The 21,365-nt window shown below is 40.3% G+C and overlaps 1 protein-coding gene across 1 annotated transcript; it reads right to left on the minus strand.

Moving 5' to 3' along the window:
* Nucleotides 1–1,793: 1,793 nt before the first annotated feature.
* LOC110979421 (uncharacterized) lies at nucleotides 1,794–21,104 on the minus strand. Its single transcript, XM_022235194.2, has 3 exons — nucleotides 20,780–21,104; nucleotides 18,254–18,431; nucleotides 1,794–13,742 (listed from the first exon to the last, which is right to left on the minus strand). Exons 2-3 carry the CDS (start codon nucleotides 18,429–18,431, stop codon nucleotides 12,052–12,054), a joined length of 1,869 nt encoding a protein of 622 aa, XP_022090886.1. The 5' UTR covers nucleotides 20,780–21,104; the 3' UTR covers nucleotides 1,794–12,051.
* Nucleotides 21,105–21,365: the final 261 nt, after the last annotated feature.

Genomic DNA, 21,365 nt, shown 5'->3' on the forward strand with positions numbered 1-21,365 from the left:
GTGAAAAAATTCACATATGAGTGTATTGTTGCATCGTTTGGTTTCATATTCTTCTCATTTCTACAACATTCTGAGTACCAGTTCACCCACAGACTTCACCGCTGCATGATGATTCCAAGTGCCTTTGTTCCCTTTGACCTTTGTCCTCTGTGAATGGAACATCGGCAAATGTAACAGCTGTTTTTCTAAAAGTTCAAGGAAGAAACAGCTTTATGCAAATGGTTGCAGAATTTACTGATCCGATGAAATCAACCAAGCTCCAAAATGAGAGGGTGCAAGTACTCTGTTTTGTTTTATACATAAAACTCTTTTTTTTTAATTATCATATCTATTTCATTATAATGCACATATATATCTTTGTTTTCTGACTTTCACAAAGAAAACATTTAACTGCCTCCTAACAATTTATCTATGGTCGTCCAATAAATAAACATATACAACAGACATTTCCATGATTTGCTGTCCTTTTTTTTTTTTACACACAAACAATAAAGAATTGAAAATTCTGTACAGTCTACACGTACAGCCGGTACCACTGCGTGGGGTCCCACTGAAATTAGAAATTAACCATTCATGAAAAAAAAAAAATTCCCCCTCCCAGCCTGTTGGCCCGTTGCCTTCTCTCCAACTGCCCTTTCACTTTCAGTATTTCAGTTTCACTGATGGCATCGGATTTGTTATTTTCCTGCAGTGCTGTTTCAAAATTTGCCCGGTTTCCAGGAAGAAATTTGGACTAAATTAGCATTTAATAAGCTCACGGCGATATCTCCAGCGATAAAAATAGCTGATTCTAGTGTAAACAGTTTTTTGGAGGGATGCTGTAGTCGGATGTGCTGCCTGTGACTACCCACATGATGATAAATAATGCCAGACTGACAAAGATCTCTCTCAAGTTATGCTCCAAAGAAAGGCTTATAGGTTGTTTTCCCTCCTTGTTCTAGAGATGTTCTCTGTGGAGGGACACAATTTGAAGAATACACTCTGGGTGCCCCATGTGGAACACAAGTAGACATTCTTTCCTGGAGTGTTGGGCATTATTAAATGTTGATCACTTGGCAGTTGTATGTGTATTTTAGTTCACCACATACAAGTCCTTTCGCAAGTCCAGTCACAAGTCCCTTCACAAGGCCAGTCATAAGCAACAGGGTGAACAATGACAAAAGAATGCTTTTTGTCACAGCTCATTTGAATAGCTTGTGAATTGGCGTAAGACTCAATGACTTTTAATGGACTTTGCAGAGACTTGTGATCGTGGACTCAAATACAACACTGCCACTTGGACATACATGTACATGTAAGAACGCTCAGTGACACCTCCCATACTGCCTTTGGGAAGATTTGTTCATCATGAGTTCTTCAATTCTTTGAAAGTTTAGTGTGACCGTACCGAATAAAAGCTTTTAACTTGACTTCCAGAGAGGACAACATTTTTTCTTGGGGCCCTGCTATTTCTTGTACTGAGAACGCAGTATCAAAAAGTGTAATTCAAATGTTTCACATTTCCCTGTTTACACCTGTAACAAAGTCTCAGTATGATATAACTTGTCCAAGACCACTGCCTGAAAAATACAATATATATGAGCTGAACATTCATCCTGACACCATATACACTTTGGTTCTGGGAGTTTACGTCAATTTAGTTTGCGTTTACATATAATCCTGTACATGTACCAGTATGCTATATTTGTATATTTGTAGTTTGAATAGGCTCTGAAAATGTACCTGAGCATAAGGCATAATAGTTACATTGTAACGCAGTGGGGAAAGCATACATGCGCATCTCAAGTCCCGTCTAGCTATTGACACAGTTTCTTTTATTTCATGAATGCTTAACGACACAGTAAAAAGTTACCACCGAGAAAAATAAATAATCTAAGGCTTGTGTCGATACAAATTCTTGTCTACAGTACGTCTAAACCGAACACCTCACCAACATCATCATCCAAAAATATGAGATGATTTTTCTTTCATATACACATCCAACACATTTGTACATTCAAACTTGCTGTACCATGCGGGCTTATACTGTAACAATTTGAACAAAAAATTCGCTTTACATGAAACAAATCTCCAATCCAGACATATGAAAAGTCGACAGGGGAATATGCATACAAGTAATTACATGTACGATTGCTGCTGTAGCTGCCTTCGCTGTAAAAAATATACGCTTGTCAGTCTCCCTGCACAGAGCAAATATTCATAGTAATTCATACAGCTTGAAACTTTAGTTTAAAAAATCTGCCATGACCTTCAGAAGTAGTCATGGTGGTTAATTTATCATTTTATTAAAAAAAATGACACAGTATTACTTGTACGTTATAATGCACCACATTTCAGTCTCAACACCGATCATGCACATTACCCCCCAAAAAGGCAGAAACTAGTATTGTTATTTTTTGTTTCTTGCATTTAATATTCATCTTGTGGTGGAGGTTTTTGGGACAGTAGGTTTAAACTATGAAATTCTGCTGGTAAGGATGCATGTATGTCAGAAGCAGGATCAAGTAAATGTTATAGTTTTATGAACGGAACAGAAATCTGCAAATTGCTAATTGTAAATGCAATACTCCAAGACTACAATTTAGTCAGAGGGTAAATTTGAAAATGACATGGCAGGGAAAATAAATTTGTTAATAAATACCTGTATCCTCATTATGCATTAATTCCTTCCTCACAAAACTGGCAATTCTCAACCTGTTCAAGCTCACTTTTTCCCAGAATACTCAAGCATATAAGGCAAGACCTGAAAGGCCTTGGCCAGAAACCACAATCATGTCATTTATTCACTGTCTGACATTTAGACTGACTCCAAATACTGCATCTTCCTTATCCTATATGCACATTAAATCTTTGGTATTTTTCACCCTCCGACATTTTCGGAGAATGAATTTTGTGACATTTAAGCCAAGACTCCATGGAGACTGAGCAAAGGTGTTTGAGTTTACTACACACAGAGTTGAATGCATGGACTCTTCCTGGGAATTTTCTAACAATTTTTTTTTTAATTCAAAGAAATGAGCAACTTTATTTGTTTTTGTGAATGTGACTTAGATGGTGCCTGTGGGTCAGTATTTTGTATTCACCAACCCTTGACGTTTGACGAGCTGCAACTGCCTTCATTGCTAATAAATGGTACTGAAGCATGCAGGTACATGTACATGTACTTTGTACATGTATGTGCTACAACCACCTTGCATCGAAAAGTGAAGTCTTAGAAGCATGGGGAGGGGGTAGGTTGGCCCCTGGGGGATATATTGCCTTAAATTTTTGTTTTAATTTTTACGAACTGAGAAGCAAAGCCTAAGCTGCAAAACAGAAGGCTGCAGAAGTGGGGGAAATGACCGCTGATAATGAAAATTAATCCACGGCCATACAAACTTTCACTGCACTTTGTCAGATACTGTCCAATGTGTTTGAAACTTGCATTTGCTGGAAAATTCGTACGATTCAGATTTAAGCATGTGTCGGTGTGTGCTCCGAGGACTGCATAGCCAATAGTCAAGGTATTCACTATAATCACTGACATTCAGTTTACACACAGCATGCATAAAAACGCCGGGCTGGACAGCTTGAAAGACAAGCACATAATTTGATTCACTTCTGGCTGCATACCACCACTGCCAACTCCATTGCATATCTTCTTCATTTTGGTTATCCAGTTTGCTAGCAATATTGACATTCATCAGAGGGCAAACATTTATATCTCCTTTCAACCATCAGGATAGTGGGAACGCACAATGGGCGTGGTCTGGATCTACAGTATAATGTCTGCACAGTTGATTAGCAGGCAAACAGGTAGCTGCCGAGTAATTGGTCCAAAGGAATTTGCATTGCTAATTACTGGTGTGTTCAGTGTGAAGCCCAGCTACCGGACAAAGAATTGATAAAGACTGTGGCAGGCTGTGAATCGCACCTGCTAATCTTCTGCCAAGCCCTGTGCATACCACTCATGTGGAATTAAATTACTGCTGCAATCATTCAGACTAAATGTTGACTGACTGAGCCTCTCTTCTCAGACTAAATGGAAAGGGCACACAAACTGATTTCAAATCTTATCTCCATCCCAGCACTTTGTTTTAACCATATGACATAATTTCTGTCTTTTTTAAGAAACCTTTTTTGTGCACTTGCAATGTATCACATCAACAGAAGCTTTGGTTTAGCGAAAAGTTAAATACACATCAATTTAAATTTCATCCTACTTTTATCAACACCTACATGTACATGGATGTACTTATACATTATTCTTAAAAATTTACACTACACTAGAGCTGTCATAAATCTTTTTTAACTGGATTATTTACGTATATTAACTAAGTTGTAAAATACTTAGGCCTCTGTCATATATAGTTACCGTAGAAAACTCCATAAAGATTACGTGTACATAAATGTACACAAACACTATATTCGTACATGTTGAAAAAATGTCAATCATGTGCGTACGAACCTGCACTTACGTTGTGATACAATATTCAATGAGTTGAATTAGAAAGTAGGCAAAATTTCACCCTGTGTTATACAACGGCATGAGATAAAATACTGCTATAAAAGTTACGATCACATCAAAATGGGCACTTCTGTATTAAATGCCTACAGTACCAGTGCTGACAACATACATGTACATGTACACATGTGCATTTGAATCAAATTTGGTGCCTGCCAGTGACACATTATATACTTTCACCCCCAATGTGCAAACATTCATCAAGGAACAAAAATAACACAAGGTGATGTTTCCATTTTTTTAGATTTACTCTAAGAATAGGCAAATCCTCAAACCATGGGCACTAAGGTTTGCAAAGTCAAGAAATCAGTAAACTGTGACTTCTTGATGAAGAGGTACACTGTACATGTACCCGAACATGGCTACACACACTAAGCTATGTCTACGGTACATGTACTGTTTCCTTTAGTTTAGTCTCTGTCATTTTGCGGTCGCAGAGCAAATTGTCACCAGCATTTTGTACATTAAGGTCCTTTAAAGAGAGGAATCTGAACGACACATCAATCGTCTTCTTAAATATGCCTCCACCAGTGGTGCTACTGCAAAGACAGCACCGACATCGCTGCAAAGTGGAGCAGTTTTTTTTTTGGCCAGTGGTGGAGTAATTGAAATTCCAATTAAGTGTTTACACGAGTGTGTATTTGTACTGGTAATTGACAATTCACCTGCCCCTAGCAATAGCCTTCTCTCAATCCAGATCTGCCTACAAACTGAAATTGCCTCAAACCTCAGAATTTTTAAAATGGAAGAAAAATTCATGACATAAAACGTAAAGGCATCAAATAAAACAAAATGATTACTAGAACAGAAATAGAAACTTTGGAGTCTAAATGTGTAGATGCTGATGTGCATTTAGCTGGCACCAAGGTGAATCATAAAATTAATTAATCATTAGCACACATCTGGTTTCATTATTATTTTTGATGCTTGATTTACTTCACATACATCTGCATAAATAAAATGAACATGTGCATGTGATTGAACACCCAACTGTATTCTGTTTGGTTGATAGGCAAGATTTCCCCAGAACAAGAGCAAACGTTCCATTCCACCAACTTTTTTTTCTGAAGCTCTCAGTCAACAGTTTTCTTCTAAACAATCTACTGCTTTGTGTTCCTCCCTTCCTCACCCCCATCCCCTCTCCCCCCCCCCCATCAACTGAGAATTCAGATGCACGATGAAAACTCTGCTTGCATGTGAAACTTAAATTCTATCTACTGGCATATTTGAGTCCAAATTCATATCACAGATCCACGGATGAAGAGCAAAATCAACGGTTGCTCTAACTACATGTACTTACTTTTCTCTTCTTGTACAATTTTCTCTATCAAATCTATTGTACAATTAGGCATGAACCAAGTACAAGTACATGCCAACACTATTGCACACGATATACCCGCACTACTGTACATGTAAGCAAACAGTGTTCTTTTTTGCAGAAACAGAACACAGAGAACACACACAAACACACAAGAGCAGCTGATGTTCAGTTTAAATCATAACCAAAATGAACAAAACTTACACATGCTAGTCAATCACTCACAGGGTATTTCAGACCACTTCTGGTTAAGTGGGCATTGTTTTCTATTTCTTCAAACAAAATCTTCAACAGACAATGCAGGAGTCTTTTCAGTTTTCTTTTCTGACTACTGTAGTTTATGTTATTAAATCTTCTAGTTCTTACAATAGATGTGTGTAAACGTACATTCCTGGGATTTTTCATTTCTCTATCTGAACATTTCCTGACTGTCTTCTCTTCTTTGATTTGTTAAAGCTTCTAAGTTCCATGTCTATAGCCACTGCAGGTAATTTTGAGCGAGATTTTTCTGCCCCCTTTCAATACTCGCCAAAATCACCAAATTGCAAGCAGGTTACATCAAGGAGCAAGGCAATTTTCGTTCTTGAATTGAACTGACTACAGACCCGTGCTTGAGCTGAATCTTAGGTTTTGACTGGGAGACTCGAACCAAAAAGTGATGGATTGGTTTTGGAAATGCAAAGAGATTGCTTTAGATAGTTGGTAAATCTAAACACTGTAAATCTTTGCTCAGTTTTTAAAGTTCCTATGGTGGAAAAATTCTGGTCATGTAGTTTACTGGTCTAAAGTTGATGTCAAAGTATTGCATACATGGAAGTTCCGTAAATAGTATCAGAATGAGAGCAAATGTAAGAATCCTGATGTGGTTTCTTTCTTCTTAAAATGGAAAAAAATTATCAGAATCTGTGTTGCTTTCCCCAATTTTAAGGCAGAAAAAAGTATTTTGTTTTGTGTTTATTCAAAATTAAAGCTTTACAAAAGTCAAGATGACAGAAGTCTAGAATTTAGAATGTCGTATAGAATTAAAATGTACTTGTACACTGTACATTCACATGTCCAACTATCTGATCCATTTGGGACCAGTTTTCTTGATTTGTGACTGAAGTGACAATGATGATCAGGGCTTTTTCTTTTTCTTTTCTTTTTTTTGGGTACAACTTTCTCTGAAAACTCCCGATGGCCTGGATGTTCTGGGCTGGTAGAGTTTATGTCAATGTGTGTGAAATGCTGTGTGTCACTTCCAGCCAACATGTCTTTTCCACATGAGCGTCAAGTCTGTTGGTAAGCCGCATGCACATCCTCTATAATCACCGGTTTCCTGCCTCTGAGGACATGTGCACAGATGTACATGTACTGGTCCAAGCTGTCTTCTGAGAATATTCCACAATTTTCGGTAAAACCAAATGTTCAAACTTTTCAGAACCCAAATGGGGAAATAGTCGCTTTATTTAACCAAACAATTTTTAAATAAAGGAAGAAAACAAAGGATAGAAAAATTCCAGACAAATGGTCCATTGGTATGCTCAGACACACCACTTCTATCAATTTCTAAAAACCTTTTTTGAAAGAACAGTGTTACTCCAGGATTATTTTTACAATGTACTCCAAGAGAGGTTTTAAAAATGACAGAAATTTCAGAATGACAGAAACAATTCTGACTTTCTTCTGACCTATGAGTTTGGATACTTTCCCATCCGGATTTCTGACTATTCTGCAGAATGAGTCACCCTCTGAGATAGTTGGGCACTTCTGAAATCAACACTGACAGTCAACCACCAATACATGTTATTGTATCATGTATTACTGGGATGATATTTACACAAATTCATTTAAGGGCCCACATAATTTGATTTGAATTCTGATTGGTAGCACGTTAACGGACAAAACTGAGTGAAGAACGTTTAAAACTATTCCATGTGTGTAATTGGCTTTGAACACTTTCTTCCTTTGCCCTTTTTCATTTCTCTGAATTTCCCACTTTAACTTCGGAAAATCTACATTTTACCAATTCAAAAAAATCCCATCCAATTTACAAAAAAAATCAAGTTCCCAAAATGGGTCATTATGAGCATTCCCAACTGCTTGTTTCCTTGTCTCAAGAACGTTTTTGATTAGTCTTTATGGAACTCAGCAACAAACTGGTGTACATGTACATTGTATTGCATAAATGTCCGCTACATGTACATGTAGGCCTACTTCATTTGTTTCCCCAAACGCATATAGGAAATACTTGCAGAACACTAACCACAGGTACCTGTACGTGTAAATGCCACATACATTTTCAAATGTCTATCAAAACTATCAATTTCACATTAAACTAGTGGCATGCTAGTGGCAAATATGTTTTGTAAGAACAGCCTAACATTTTGAAAGGTCTGTTTTCAAAGAACAAGTTTGAATAGGGTATGTTCTTCACAACGTCAAATGTTTAATACAAGTGTACTGTGGAAAAACTGTGGCTTCCAAACGATCCAATGACTGCATGAAACAGCATTTCGAGAGGTGTCCATGTAGGCTAAATGTGTACTTGTACCAGAAACGCAGCAAAATGTACAAACACATTTGAAAGCAATATGTTTTTTCAAAAACTTTGCAGAGAAGAAATTATGAACTGGATGATGTACATTCAAGATGTACATACGTAAAAGGTTAAAATGTACATAAGATGTCTGCTCCATGCAATCAATGGCTTCTGTTTTCAAAGATTGGCCATTTCAATCGCCAGCTAGCAGCCTGTGTTTTGGAGTAAAGAGGTTGCCCTGAAATTGAGCTGTGAGTGGAAGCTTTGAATATGGAGGGGAAATTGCCAAAATGGGGATAACTCATTCACGATGGCAGACCAGGGTAAAAATTTTCCAAGTCATGCCTCCGCAGGGGATTTCAGCGGTGACTTAAATAAAACTGTGACACATGTATGTACAGTAGTTTTGGCCAAAGTTTTGGAGGAAACATGCACTTGAACTGGGAAATTACATCATCTTCTTTTTTATTACTTAAATTTATACTTTTATGTAAATGCTTTATGTTTATGGGGGGGCAATATACAGTCAATCAAGCAACCTTCGCATTAAACACAAATGTAGGCCATATAAGCTATTAATGTAGTTTTTAACATTCAGAGCAAACTGTTTCAATGTAACCCTGTGTGGGTACATGTACATGTATTTGACATCTACACAGCATGCTGTAGGGCACACACATGTAAAGTACATGTAAATACACATGTTCATAGGAACATGTACATGTAGATTCCTAGGTTCAGACCTCAGTATCATTGTAACATGTTTTGCTCTCAACTGCTCAAATAAGCATGCACCGGTACGATCAGCCACCCCAACTCTACGAACAAGAGGACAGCAAGAAAACTAATTTCTGGAAAGTGGTCTGCAAGAGAACTGATACTAGGGCTGCATGGACATTGCAAGGATTTTTTTCCAGGGAGGGGAGGGAGTGAAGGGAAGGTGAATAGAAATGCTTCCGGGGGGAGCAAAGGAAGTAAAGCATTCATCATTAGCAAACTTCTTAACCATCAATGCTGGAAGGGAGTCAGGTAAGAGGTATTTTTCAACCAGAAATTGGTGATATTCATTCATTTTCTTCCTTTTACAGTTTCTCTTGCTTCTTTTCTTTTTTTCCCCCTAATTTTTGTAACTACACATATTTTCTCTTTTTGGGGGCGGGGGGAGGCAAGCATTCCCATTCCCCCCATAACACTCATACATGTATGGACTGCACTGTTCTGCATGCAGTTCATGTACATGTGCACGTATATTCAAGAATTCAGGATGAAACACAGAGTGTCAATCAAATGTGCAGAGAATGCACATGTAGGCACATTCAATGTACACCATTGTACACTACTTGAGCATGTACTAGCACCTGTTCACACACTCCCGCACTGTACAAGTAGTTTGGGGGACATTCTCTCGATAATTCACCTACATGTATTTTGTGGGGACCACAAATGTTGTGGGGACTCAGAAATGTCCCCACAACTCGATTCAAATTTCCCTAACAAAAGAACTTGTCCCCTGAACGCGGTGAGTGCCTACCAACAAGTAAAACTTTGTGTATTTTTAAGTAAAATACACAGGTACATGTGTAAGTACTCAGCCCAGTCGGGACATGCTGGTTTGCACTTTTGGTGGGAAAACAACCATCAACACATTATTAAAGGGCGGTAACCTTTTTTTTTAGGAAATTAAGGACGAAGTCGTAGGTCCCAAAACATTTTTGGTTCCCACAAAACAGGTGGTAAAAAAGGAGTGTATGTTCCCACAATACGGGTGATTCACAATAGTGCGCCTCCAAGTGTTTGCAATGGAGTGGCCAATCACAGTATGTGAAACTGTTGACCCTTTCCAAACGTGCAATGGGTCAACAGATTTCGTGCACTGTGATTGGCCAACGCGCTGTAAACTTTTGGAGGCGCACGACTGTGAAACGCCTGTATTATGGTGCAAGAACTGCATGGTGTAGCCATGCACAGCAGAAAACGACATGTAATGTATGGTACTTGTTCATGCACAAGTACAAGTAGAGGTGTAGACAAATCCGATGAGACACCATTCAGAGGGGCCATTTACCAGTGTTGTAATGAGTCACTAAATTTTGTGACTCAAGTTGAGTCGAGTCATTTAACATTGTGACTCGAGTCAAGTCATTTGGTCAAGAAGTCGAGTTGAATCACTTTGTGTAGTTGAGTCGAGTCAAGTACTGAGCTCAAGTCAATCATACATGTAGTGAAAAATGTTTGAACAAAATACAATAAAATCATAACCAGATGTACATGTACGTCATTTTTGGTATTTTTATATTCATTTAGACATACTGAAAATACATGTATATTATGGTGACAGGTGTCTAGCCAACTAAAATTTTGCTTTTAATTTTTTGAGACTTGAGACTTATACGCTTGTACTCGATTCAAGTCTCGATGAGAGATTCGAGTCCAGTCATTTGGTTGCAGCGTCACCCATCGGCACTTGAGTTGAGTCAAGTTGCCAAAAATTGTGACTTGAATTAGACACAAGTTGAGTCAATGACTCAAATCATTACAACTCAGCCATTTACACTCACGCAACTGTCTCATGCTGAGCGAACACACGCACTTTGGCAACTGACTACTGCCTATTGGTCAAGGAGGAATTTCACACGCGTGCACCACCTGTGTGCGAACAGGATGGCCCCGTAGTAATCAGGTAATGGCTTCTAATTTTGGTCATTGGATTTGTCTACAGATTTGCACACCTTGCTACCGGGTAGAATGTCATACATGTGACTCCTGCACTGTTCACATACAGTCAAATCTTATTAAGAGGAGGTCCTTCAGACTTGGCAAATCACCTCATTATAACAGGAACCTTATCAGGAACGAGAACAATGAAAAACAAAGGACTGGGACCTATTAAGTTCCATGTTATAAGCAGAATCATGTATTAATGCTGCTATTATCAGCGAGGTTCAACTGTACCAGTACACTGTACATGTACATATATACCCAAGTACAAACATGTACTGCAGTATGGTACATCCACATTATTTACCCTACACATGTACAGTACATGCTTTACTGGGGACGCTTCACTGTCCTCATTGGTCAGTCTACTGTCCAAGGTGGTAGGTCAAAGTGCCTGTGCTCAATTTATAAGAGCATGTAGGAACAATGTTGGAACACTGTGCCATCTCTACTGGTTTAGCCAAATGGGAGCAGGAAGCAACACTTCTATGTAATATCAAATTTGGAAATAACAAACATGTTGGCTGCATTAAGCCTTGTGTGGCAGCAGTCAACTGAACGTGTACAGATACATGCACAAGCACACCTGCTGATGTTTCCTTTCTTTGGTTTAAAGTGTAACATGTCATCTATCAGCAATCAATCAGCCATCTAATTAGCAGCATTCATGTGATTCCATTCTGATATATCTAAGTCAGAGACGTAGCTTACAAATTACATAAATTTCCCTTCTTGTTCACTGATTAGGATTTGCACACCCACTGCATGGGCATATTAGCACATGTTCATACCAAATGTTGGCAGCAAGCATACTATGTATTTAATTTACATTGTATATACAGCTGAGTGTGGACTTCAAACTGTCTTGATGAATAAAAAATGTAGACTTTTTGCTTCACAGTTACTTCTACATGTACTTGTAAACAGTAAAATATATCCCAAGTTATTTGATGAATATTTTTCTTCCAATGGATGCAATTTGGTTCAACTTCAAAATTGACTTCCTCGGCCAGAGGGGCTCTTGCTATGCAAACCCCTGGCTATATGGGAGGTAAACTCATACCTATCTTGGCACTGGAAGGCGCAGATGTTACATTGTAGAGGGTTACGGAGATCATGACAGCCCATGTGGATGGCGTACATGATGTTATCGGGGAAGATGATGTGACAGTACTCACACCGCCAGACATCGTCTTGTGTGCTGTTGTCGCGGCAGATGACCGGGGTGGGCTGGCTTCCCCACACCCCCGCCATCAGCTCTGAGGACGGCTGCGATTCTAGACTGGAGGATCCAGTATGACTGAGGCACCTGCGTTTGTGGGGCGAGTCCTCCGGCCGGCCGTGCATGGCCCCAATCATCAACAAGGGTGTGCCCTGGGGGCTGGGCGTGCGGCTCGACCGCTGCGGGGAGACGGCAGTCCCCTTGGGGAGGAGAAAGCCCGGCGACTCAAAACTGGATGAGCTCTTGCCCGACTCGTAAGATTCGTAGGATTTGGGCGCAGACCCCGACGTGGATCTGCTCTCTCGGAGAGGGGAGCGTCTGGTGACGGGCTCCTTGCCATTCTGGTGAAGCGAAACTATATGTGAGATGACTGGGAGGCTTGCGGAGCCTCCCCTTCCTTGTGGTATACACTGCCTCTGACTAGGACTGTTGTCATCTCTGGAAGGCGAGTGTTCGTAGCTCTCCTCCCTTCGTTGGTGGTTGGGTGACACGGTTATCGTGGGAACCTTTACCAAGGAGAGTGGCACAGATCCCGTGCTGGGACCCTCTGCTGAGATGCTGGGCATGCTTGCCAGTCCGGAGGGGGGCAAAGATCGCCCCGATTGCACTGATTCAAAGCTAGTCTCTCTCTCCAGGGAAGACGCACTCTCCATGGAGCTGGCAGAAGCTGACGATCCACCCATCTGCAGCCGCCGCTGGACGTGTATCTGCGGGACACGCACGGAAGCCGTGATCATGTCACGATGTCGCTGGCTCTGCAGGTGGTTGGTGTAATCCTCTGCATTGGAACACTCATACTTGCAGGTTGGACAAGTAAAGGAGCTAGGCTCAGAAGTAGGTGGGCAAGACACAGTGGCATGTTTCATCTTCTTGTGGTTCTCGTAGGCGAGCAGTGACGGGAAGCCATAGTCACACTGTTCACAACGATGGACAGTCTGGTGGCTCTTTAGGTGGGTCAGCACCCTCTTTTGGCTGGGAAATGAGTTACCACAGATCGGGCACTTGTACACATAGTGCTTGCTCTGGCCCGGATCGTGTCGCGTCCTCATGTGAAGCTGCAGATGGTCCTTTCGCGAAGACCGGTACTCACAGAATGGGCACTGGAACGGACGGTGGCCGCTGTGGAGGTTCATATGCCGGCGCAGGCTCTGCTTCTTGGAGAAAGTGCGCTTGCACAAACGGCAGATGAAATCCCTGAACTCCCTGTCTTGGCTCTGCTCCTCATTGCCGGCAAACTCTGTCTCAGTGCTGCTGGTGAAGCCATAGCCAGAGCCGGCCGAGTCCTCCCTTTGTACCTGAGAAGCGTAGGCCAGGTGACCCTCCCGCTGGAGGGGGCTACCTGCCTGTGCCTGTATGCTGAGTTGTCCATCATCACAACCTAGGCTGATGTCACCTTGGTCATCACTCATGGGGGGTGACTCGTCTCCGTTGACACCCAACTCATCTTCCCTTTCAGGGTCTGAAATTTGATTTTGAAAACTTATTACACTGCTACCCATGAAACAACAAGATAAACTTAGGCCAATGGTATGTGGGTAATTCCAGACATTAGGGGTCCAAAAGTGTCACATTTTCGTGTCCCTGTTACATCTGACCTTTGTTACTTGACATGGAAATATCACCAGGATTGATTCAAACTTTTACTCTTTGTTTGGCAGCTAATTTGCATTAATTTATCATTCTTGGATATTAGAAAATGTGTTCTGAACTTACAAAATGTTATGTCAGATCTAACAGGGACACGAAAAAAATGGACCCCTAATTTCTGGAATAACCCATGTACAGATTGACTCTGAATTACTAGAACCCAAAAATGCTCAAATTTATTTATTTTACTTTTTTTAAACTGAAAATAATTGATATACATGTAGCTTTTGATCTTTCAATAATCCTCTTTCAGCTCTTCCAAGAATTTTAGATTTTGAGAATCTGTTGAGCAAAACTAAAGATACACCTGTATGTAAGAGGAGGCATTTTCATACTTTGTGCAAAGTGTAAAATAAAACAGCAACTTGCTTCAGTTGCAAGGAATTCCAAGTAAACTGAATCTTTCCTTCTGGTTTGCACCAATTACATTTCAAGAAAGTATCATGCGCACTTACAGAGCAAGGTGTTTTCAAACATTTCTCTAAATTAAAATTGATATTTTTGGGACAACTGTAGATAAACCCGAAAGACAAATAAAGTTCTCACTTTTATGAGCATCAAATGTTCTGGATGCAAACCAACAGATCTACATGTACAATGAGGACATTGCTTACATATTACAAAACCAGCACTGGGAACAAAATGGAAATTTCAAACGTGGTTCACAAGAACAACCCTGAAGAATAAATCACAGAAAGTCTGTAAAAGCAGGTTTTTTCAGCCGACCACATTATGACATACATGTACATTGTACATATGACATGAGTTTGTCGAGTGCTGCTGTGAAGTCCATTTCCCTGTTCCACACAGTGCTCTTACACAAATACACTGTACGAGTGGTACAGTGGAAATTAAGTCTGAGGAACTAGACTGTGTGGTTTGAGTATTTTTAATTTGATTATGGGTAGAAAGATGAGACTTTGGATAAAAAAGGGCCCCAAACTTTCTGGAAATTTTGGCAATTTTACAGAGAAAGGATTGGGAATTTTCATTTGTTTGAAAATGTCTGTTTTGTGGCATTAGAAACTATTTCTGCAATAAAAACAGTATTGTACATATGAATACATTGTACAAGTATACAGAGGCATGAACATCATACAAAACAGCTGAGATCTACACTGTACATGAACATGTTCATGTAGTTTCGTAAAATTTTCAGAATGAAACCTAAAAGGGCATTTTGAAAACCTCTGACAGATGTGATCTCAGGCAAAGCATGTTTTTGACAGACAAACTGAATGTTTGGAAACCTCCTAAGTTTCTGCCATACAGGTATTTCTGAAAATTATAATAATATATCCCCACAAAATGTCTCAAATTCTATGTTCAAAAGTTCTTGGAACTGCGCAGCACTTCTCAGTGTACATGTGCAGTATTAAAAAAAATCAGTTTGAGTCTGAGTTTGAGTTCTTTTGCAAACATTCATTTTGAGCATTTTCTACAAAATCCTGTATCCTCTACAAGTACATTCAAAGATGCTCATTCGATACAGTCTTTGATACAGTATTTCAGCCTGATAACTACCATGTACAATCTTAGATAAATCTGAGGGTCAGATAGAGATTCGACTGAACTGCTGGTTTGAACGGCACGGTTGACTTAGAGTCAAATTTGATGTTAACAGTACCTGCTGGCCTAGGGGCATTCCCAGCAGCCATGTTATAATGAACTTTACCAGTTTTACAGAGCACTGAAGAGTTATAAAATCAAGTCAGAGGACACTATTGTCTCTCTGGTGCTTTCACTAGTGGCCAACATGTTACCATGTTGATTTGCTAGAGGCAAAGCATATATATACAGACACTGGTTTGTATGAGCAGGTTTCAACCTGATTGCGAATGTACATGTACATGATACCCACGTACAGTAGCAAAGTAAGCTGTGTACAGAACTCAATGCATTAGCACAGCACTAGATGTACAATGTACATACATGTACCTGTACATGGACGTGTGTGAATGAATCCAGTAAGCAGATGTTGAATGTAATGTGCCTCAATTTCTAGTGTCTAGCCATGTTATCAATGTATTCCTGATATTGTCATGGGACATCCACAGGAATGCACCTGGGATATATCTACACGTACCTTGAGTACCATCAAATACTCTTATGAGAATCCAGCACAGTGGGTTACCAGAAGATTTCACATACACGTACAGGGCAGTTTTCAGGCCATTTGTCTTCTCACAACATGTACATGTACTTTAGTTAGCAATTTGTTAGACACCAGCAAACTAGGCTCTGTTTTCGTGTACATGAATCACACCATTTTGCATCCTAATGAAAACGGACATTATAATGGGAGAAAAAATGTTCAGGATTCGTGCTGATTTACATTGTGCACGATTCTCTTCACGGCCTCTAACTGTAAAGCAAATGTGGTGACTTCTGACTTTCTTTAGGTTGGGTCACACACATGTATACATGGGATATCCTGAGTACTGTTACACACTTCCTGATCTATGCCCTACCTGGGATGTCCTAGGTACAGGTACATGTAGCTTCAGACGCTTTCAGAAGCCCCGCCCAGGATATCTGGGGGAATGTCACAAACCTTTTGCACCCTTTCCAGGATATCTGGGGAACGTCACTCACCTTTCGAATGCCACCCATAATATTTGGGAATGGCATTTCTCTTCAGAGCCCCTATTCACGTTAGCCAGGGGAACATAACACGCTTTCAGAATCCCTCCCGTGATATCCAGGGAACATCATGCACTTTCAGTACCCCTTGCAAATTATCTGGGGAATATCACACACCTTTACACTCACATGGACAATATCAGGGTGAATAACACACCCCTTGAGAACACCTCCAAAGCTACCAAGGGAATGTAACACACTTGCAGAATCCAAACCTAAAAAAAGTCCCAAGTAATGTCTTACACCCTCATAACCCCTCTCACGATTTCCGGGCAAAGTCAAACCCTTTCAGAATCCAAACCTAGGGTGTCCATGCAATGTCACACACCTTCAGAATCTACATCTACTACAGTATGTTCTACGCAAAGTCACACACCTTTAGAATCCCCACCAAGAATGTCCCAAGTACATGTAATGTCACACCCTCATACCCTTACCTGCAGTAGGACGTCCCAAGTAATGTCACACACCCTCATATCTCTTACCTGCAGTAGGACGTCCCACGTAATGATACACACCCTCATATCACTTACCTGGGTAATGTCACATCCCCATTTTTCCCTAACTAGGATGTCCCAAGTAACGTCACACACCCTCATGACCCAATATATATCAATTAACTACATGTAGTGTTACAGATATGCATGTACACCTTCACATTCTCCATTCACTTGCAGGATGTCCCAAGTCACACGTATATGTATAAAGGTACATTCAGAATCCCCACCTAGTGTGTCCCCAGTAATGTCACACACCTTCAGAATCCCCACCTAGTGTGTCCCAAGTAATGTCACACACCTTCAGAATCCCCACCTGGTGTGTCTCAAGTAATGTCACACACCTTCAGAATCACCACCTGGTATGTCTCAGGTAATGTCCCACACCTTCAGAATCCCCACCTGGTATGTCTAAAGTAATGTCACCCACCTTCAGAATCCTCACCTGGTATGTCTCAAGTAACGTCGCACACCTTCAGAATCCCCACCTGGTGTGTCCCAAGTAATGTAACACACCTTCAGAATCACCACCTGGTATGTCTCAAGTAATATCACACACCTTCAGAATCACCACCTGGTGTGTCCAAAGTAATGTCCCACACCTTCAGAATCCCCACCTGTTGTCATGGTTGTGTCCCAAGTAATGTTCTTCAGAATCCCCACCTGGTGTGTCCCAAGTCCCAGTAATGTTGTGCATCTTCCTTCATCCAAAATACCCTAAGGCCTTCAGATAAGTAACATATTGGGAATCTGGAAACCAACTGTCAGACTGTGGGAACATATCACTGCACATCTGGTTCACAAACGTTATTATCCCTAAGAAAACTTGAATCTTTGATTTTGAATAAACGATCATACATTGTACATGTAAGTACCCACATACATGTACCACCGTCAATACTGCTCTCCACATACATTATGTACTTGTATTGTGCTCTTCCAGAGACACTTGTACATACTGCATCCTTTATGTGGAACAATTCAGAGCTGCGCAACCCTTTGTGAATCCTTAGTTTGCTTGAAAAGAAATTCATTAACCTACCTGCGCTCTTGGTACACAGAATAATGGTACAGGCAACATAGAGCATGCAACATTATTCAGTGTGCCACTCACGCTGGTGGGATAACTAATGCCATCTGGCTTGAGTATTTGATCAGGGTCTGGTGGATTTCAGACATTTACCCCTGTCGCTGTCCTCAGCATCGCTGATGACCGTGGTATCATCCGGAGGACAAGAGGTGGAGGAGGCCGCCTTGGCGCTCTCTGAGGATGACTGTCGGGATGTTCCTTCTCCAGGTTCCTGTTTCACGTGGACGGGTGAATGCTCTACAGACCCAGGCACCTCTGCATCTCTTTGCATCTTTCAATTAAGTGGGGATGCAAATGTTAATTGAAAGACAATTACAAAAGTTTCTATTTATTTGGACTACATGTATATTGTAGGACAGACACTGAAGTGTATTTCACTAGGTTTTTTTTTTGGGGGGGGTTGAATAGATGCACATGCACAACAACTTAGTTTGAATAAAGCTATCAGTACCAGTCTAAGAAAACTGTTCATTTTAAGCCCAAGATAACAATTCAGTGCACATTGCACAAAGGCTAAAGGACAGGTACATGTACATGTATCTAATACACGACCACACATGAGGGTATCCAGTGTCCACAATTCAGTGCACACTGGACAAAGGTTACAGGACAGGTACATGTACATGTACCTAATGCCTAACCACTTGGGGGTACCCAGTGTCCACCCAGTTCTAAATGTCAACCTTGGTTAGAATAATGAAAAAATATCAAAATGCAGGCAGGGTGCAAAGCATGTGGTGCAGGACCCATTTAAGGGACACGATGTAAGCTTCAGGTCCAGGCCATTTCCAGGCACATAGGGCTGCGTAAGAGGTACAGGCAGATTCTGTTTTGTAAATATGGGAAGCAATTTCATTTTGAACACTTATAAACACAGATGGGATTTTTGGTATGAAAAGACATATTCGAGTTTAAGGTAATCTGATTCCAAAGTTTAAACTTGGCAGCCAAATTTTAAGGCTTGGCCACTACTGAGCGAGATGAGCAAAACTTGACACTGACAGATCCATATTTTTTTCAACTGATGTTAAATGTAATGCTGTACATCTTTACAAATTCTGAGGTAAACGTTATGAAACAAAGCTCAGCATTTCATCAACACGAAAATCCACCTTTTCAATGCTTTTGCTTCCAAGAGACTTCCAAGTGACAAAATGTGTAACAACATCTCTACTCAGACCTACATGTATGGTTCTGCATGTACATGTACATGGCCATGTGATTCATTTCAATTTACATACATGTACATGTACTATACAATTCTACAATTTTATGCAAACTTTCTTCATACATGTTGCTGGTATGGACTTGATTGGAATGCCAGGGTCCTGTGGTGTACCACAATCTAGGTCAAGTCAAATTACATGTACACATGTAGGCTGCGGATTCATCGGGACAACCATGCACATGTATGCAAATATACAATGTATATACTGTATACATGTAGACTGGCAGATGAACATGCTGTACATGTACATGTTGACCAGATTAGCTATCTAATGAACTTGCCTCAAAGCATGAGATTCCCATTTTGAGTGTCATTTATCCTACTGTTTAGATTATTTTTACAAATGCTCTCTCCTTTTTTAGAAACAAAGTGCTATGAGTGATGACACCAGCACGTACATGTATTTAAAACGGTTATTCATCCACAGGTTTGAAACAATGAAGGAGGATTATTTTTTCTTTTCTATTTTTTTCCAGATGGACTTTCTTATTTCATTTAAAAATACTTTTGTGTCAATGTCTGGACAATCGTGCCACAATCCTTAAGTTCATATTTTGAATAAATGTACAGCAACAAATTTTCTATGAAGCAAACAAAACGCTTTAATGCTAAATCTAAAATAAGGCAGCTGATGATAACAAACATATATTTGAGACTGGGCAGTGTAGCGATTTTCCTCAAAAAACAAATACACTTGAAGCTTTTCAACTAAGAAATCTAGCACTACATAACAAAAGTCAAGGGCAACATTGGAGTGCGTCACATGAGCTACAATCGAAATGGTACTGCCAACTATCTTTATGTGTCAAACACATCATATTCACTTAGTTTAGAGTGTCATGTACAAAGCTGTTAATTAGGCCTAGCATGCTTGCCATATACATGTAACATGCAGGTCTAGGATGTAGGGCCAACACATGTACTGTATGTCTCATTGTAGAGTATAAGAAAGAGTTCCACATACGGACAAAACTGATTTTCCCTTAAAATGTTACAACAGCCTCAAAAAAGTGATAACATGTCCTAAACAGTGAACTTTAGGTGAGAAAATTCCAAAGCATTTAGGCCTACTTAGAATTTAGAAAACACCTGGGCCTCAGCAAGTTAGGTTTTTTCAGACAAATCTCGTGGGTTTGTGCACAGCAGCATCAAGTATTGTCCGTATATGGAATGCTTTCCCAGTTTTCTATACATCCTTTGGGCCCACAATGTAAGCAACTTCAAAGACGTATTAATTAACATTAAAATCAAACCAAATGAACTTCACCAAATGAACTTCTTATCAAAGAAGAACTACCTGCCGGAACTGTGGCTATTTATAAACACACACAGCATCGAAACAACAATAATGTTTTGCAACTGGAGAAATCATGAACCTTCAACAAATTTACCTTGTCACTGGTAGACCTTATGAGTCTCTGCCGCCTAATCACCCCTCTCTTTTCTGGCGGTAGAAATTGGATTTGATTGGGCTGCAATGCCGCATGCTGGGGTGGGGAAAAACCGACAAAAACAACGCTGGCATCTGCAGTCTGTCCGTCCAATTTCTGTCGCCATATTTTCGTTCAGTGCAGATCACCGAAATGTCAAAAGGCAAACCTCCGCTGTGTTTTTGGGTCAGTAAATGGCGCCCTCAACCATTCATTCAGCAGGAAAATAATAATTTTTGCCACAATAATTTTTGAACCCTTGTGAATTTGGCCAGGGATGATACACGCTTGGCCCTTAGAAAAAGGTACTGGGCTCCTGGCACACAAAAGATGCACTCAGCATCCATCACGTGTTTTTTTTTCTATGAGGTACTTGGTTTAGAGAAATGTTGTAAATTTTGCTGAGAATGGAAAACAAACGCTACGAAACTGTAGTCCTTATCAAATACGCAGTCCTAAGTGCACGTGTATTACACAGGAGATACACGCCCTCTCACCAAGTTTTCGAATTTACGGCAGAGCAATATATTAGGATTTTGGTTACCCT

Source organism: Acanthaster planci, linkage group LG01 (assembly GCF_054643075.1).
Source record: "Acanthaster planci isolate LZ-2023a linkage group LG01, COTS_SCS, whole genome shotgun sequence".
In the NCBI taxonomy this organism is placed as follows: domain Eukaryota; kingdom Metazoa; phylum Echinodermata; class Asteroidea; order Valvatida; family Acanthasteridae; genus Acanthaster; species Acanthaster planci.

Coding starts and splice junctions, on each gene's coding strand:
- LOC110979421 (XM_022235194.2), bottom strand. CDS start 18,431: ATGCAAAGAGATGCAGAGGTGCCTGGGTCTGTAGAGCATTCACCCGTC. Junction 13,743..18,253: donor TGCTGAGGACAGCGACAGGG/GTAAATGTCTGA, acceptor ATCAAATTTCAG/ACCCTGAAAGGGAAGATGAG.